The 2,873-nt window shown below is 33.4% G+C and overlaps 1 protein-coding gene across 1 annotated transcript in view; it reads left to right on the top strand.

Annotated features, from left to right (window-relative positions):
• The window catches only part of LOC117112089 (synaptotagmin-15-like), an 8,691-nt gene that overhangs the window by 5,078 nt on the left and 740 nt on the right, over nucleotides 1-2,873 (top strand). Inside the window, exons 5-7 of the mRNA XM_033255139.1 lie at nucleotides 141-299; nucleotides 670-784; nucleotides 1,672-1,905. Of these exons, the coding sequence (XP_033111030.1) occupies nucleotides 141-299; nucleotides 670-784; nucleotides 1,672-1,905 (508 nt within the window). The remainder of the gene's footprint in view (nucleotides 1-140; nucleotides 300-669; nucleotides 785-1,671; nucleotides 1,906-2,873) is intronic.

The following is a 2,873-nucleotide window of genomic DNA, read 5'->3' on the forward strand; positions in this document are numbered from 1 at the left end:
ATGTACTTATATATATATACATTATATATATATATATATATATATATATATACGATATTAGTCAGTTAGATATTAGTAATTAAACATAAGAAAACTTAAAAATTTATAACAATATCTGCAATCAATTTGATCTACTTTAGATTCCTCCGAACGAAGTCAGATCTCGTCGGCTTCGGTTTTCTGTTTGTGAAATAGATCGACGCCGTAATCGAAAGTTACTCGGTCAAGTCGTCGTCAATCTTGCTGAAATTAGTCTCAATAAGACCGACTTAATTTGGCGGGATCTACAAGTTGACTACGTGAGTAAATTTCAACTGACGCAATATATATAATTATTGGTAATATGCCTACAAGTTTATGAAGGAATTTTTGCAACTACAGGTATTGAAAACGATAAATATTTTGTCACCACATCGCAGTTATATTCAAAGCTATTTTTGTATTTGTGTAACAAAATTAAGATTGCATTGGTACTTAAAATCTTATTTGGTCTGTTGAACAGCATATTTAATACCAACAACTTGGTGTTGTTATTGTTAATTTTGTTGTTATTTTTGCAGTAGTAGTAATAGCAAAAGCAGCAAAAGTAGTAGCAGACTATTTTTAACATTGCATTTTATTTTTAATGTATATATTTCTTTTTCTCAATTTTTATTATAATATTTTTAGCAAGCTGCATTGGATCTTGGAAGAATACAATTTTCTTTGTGTTTTACACCTGAAAACCACAAATTGAAAATAGTCGTTCTTGAGGCAAAAGATATAAGAAAGATGATATGCGAAGGTAGGTTACTCGCATTTATAGAGAACAGCATCGCAGTTCCAATTGTTCATTACTAGGTCTAGGAACAAGTCATACTAGCAACCACTGTGTTTACTATACTGTACTATCATAGCATAATAATGGAGTCCTACCTATTATCAAAGATACTATAGAAACACTGGTATTTCTAATATCTTTGCTATGATTTCTATTTTTATTTTTACATATTTGGGTGGGGTACTGTATGCACGTAATGTGTATTATGTACATTATTTGTGTGGGTAGGGTAAGGGATGTTCATGATTTATTTGATTTATTTTAGATCTAAGTTGTATTTTCTTTCGTTAAGTTCTCTCATTTGTTTAGATTTAAGTTGTTGTTTTACTCTTTGTTCATAAGTTCTTTCATTTGTTTAGCTTTAAGTTGTTGTTTTTACTCTTTGTTCATTAGTTTAAGTTTGACTGCGCCACTTTCTTGTGTGCTGCCACTGATGTAAAAGTGTAATGTCAATAAATATTATATTATAATTTATAAGCAAACAGATAGTTCCTACGGAAGCATCTTGCCCCATTATCGAGGATCTTCCTCAACAAACTTCCTAATTATTATTACCTAATAGTGTTTTAAATATATTAATTATTAGTACAAAACAATTTGTTGGTATTAACAAATACTGTATACAAATGTTCAAAATGATGCATGTAAGAATATATGACTTTCAAGTTATTCTTAATATAAATTGGAAGTGATTTTTTATTTTATTTTATAAATTTTAATTGAACTACATTTATTGGTAAAGACTCTTACAGCTAGGCGGGTACACAAAAGCCCACCTATAGAACTCAAATACAAACACCAATAATCAGCAAATAAAATAATACATATTGTTTTCATTATATTTTTCATAGGTATACAGATCAAGGTTCAATTAATGCAACGCCGAAAGGTGATCAAATGCAAAAAGACTTCGGTAGTTCGTGGCACGTGTGATCCGATATTCAACGAGGCGTTCGTCTTCAACATTGCCTCGGATCATATGGAGATGACGAGCATTATGCTCAAGTTCGTCCGATCTCCTTCCAGCAAGCTGGGCAGTAGTAGTCATGATTATGGTTTCGTCAACACAGGACCATTCATGCTCTGTCTCTTATACACATCTAGATGTGTATAAGAGACAGCATATATTGTGTTAATAAAATTACTCCGACGGGATTCGAACCTGCAAACTTCCGTTGCCAAGGCGAGCTTAACAACCATTAGGCCACAGAGGCTTCACGGTCAGATTTAAGTACGTTGTTCGTTTGGCAATATACATTGTTTGTTTGGCATGGAAGGTTCTTCGTTTCGCAATGTACGTTCTTCGTTTGAGAAAATACATCGTTTGGCAATATACGTTGTTTGTTTTAAAAAGAACGTTCTTTGTTTGTAAAAGTATCCCCACACCCCCTTCGTGGAGAGCTTACCCCTACCCCCTAATGCACCCCCCCCCCCCCAAAAAAAATCCCAAAATAAAATTCCAAAATATCCACTTTCTTCAACCTATTATTTCACAATTAAAGATTGTTCCTCCTAATTATTGCTATAACCAGGGGCGGATCCAGAAATTTTCTGGCGGAGGTGGGGGTGGGGGAAATACAAATTCCCGCCTCAGCCCCACCATGGTTAGGGCTGATCTGCATCAGGCCTGTTCGTATTTTCTAACTTGTATGTATATTCACGATGTCCAGGATCAAGCCTTTTATAATTATTAATTAATAACGGAAAGAATTAACTATTAGATACATTGTAAACATAAACTCTGCTGTAGTAGAAGTCATGAAAATATTCATGAAAACGAATTTATTAATTAATTAATTAACCGGCAGCTTTCATCGATAAACTGTCAGCTTTATTTACAATGCTCGTGAGAAACACATGCATGATACTGGATGAATGTATACATTTATATAATTGTTATTTATATATTTTATCAAAGATACTAGAAATACAAGATAGAGTTCTCCACACAAAAAAAGTGTTCCACCGTGTTCCACCGAAATGCATGGTGGGAATACGAAAAGTGGGACGCCCCCTACAGCTGGATCTAAAAAAACTTGTGCCAAACTTTCGT

This window comes from Anneissia japonica, unplaced genomic scaffold (assembly GCF_011630105.1).
Source record: "Anneissia japonica isolate Jap-2015-1 unplaced genomic scaffold, ASM1163010v1 scaffold3934_len446420_cov169, whole genome shotgun sequence".
NCBI classification, from domain to species: domain Eukaryota; kingdom Metazoa; phylum Echinodermata; class Crinoidea; order Comatulida; family Comatulidae; genus Anneissia; species Anneissia japonica.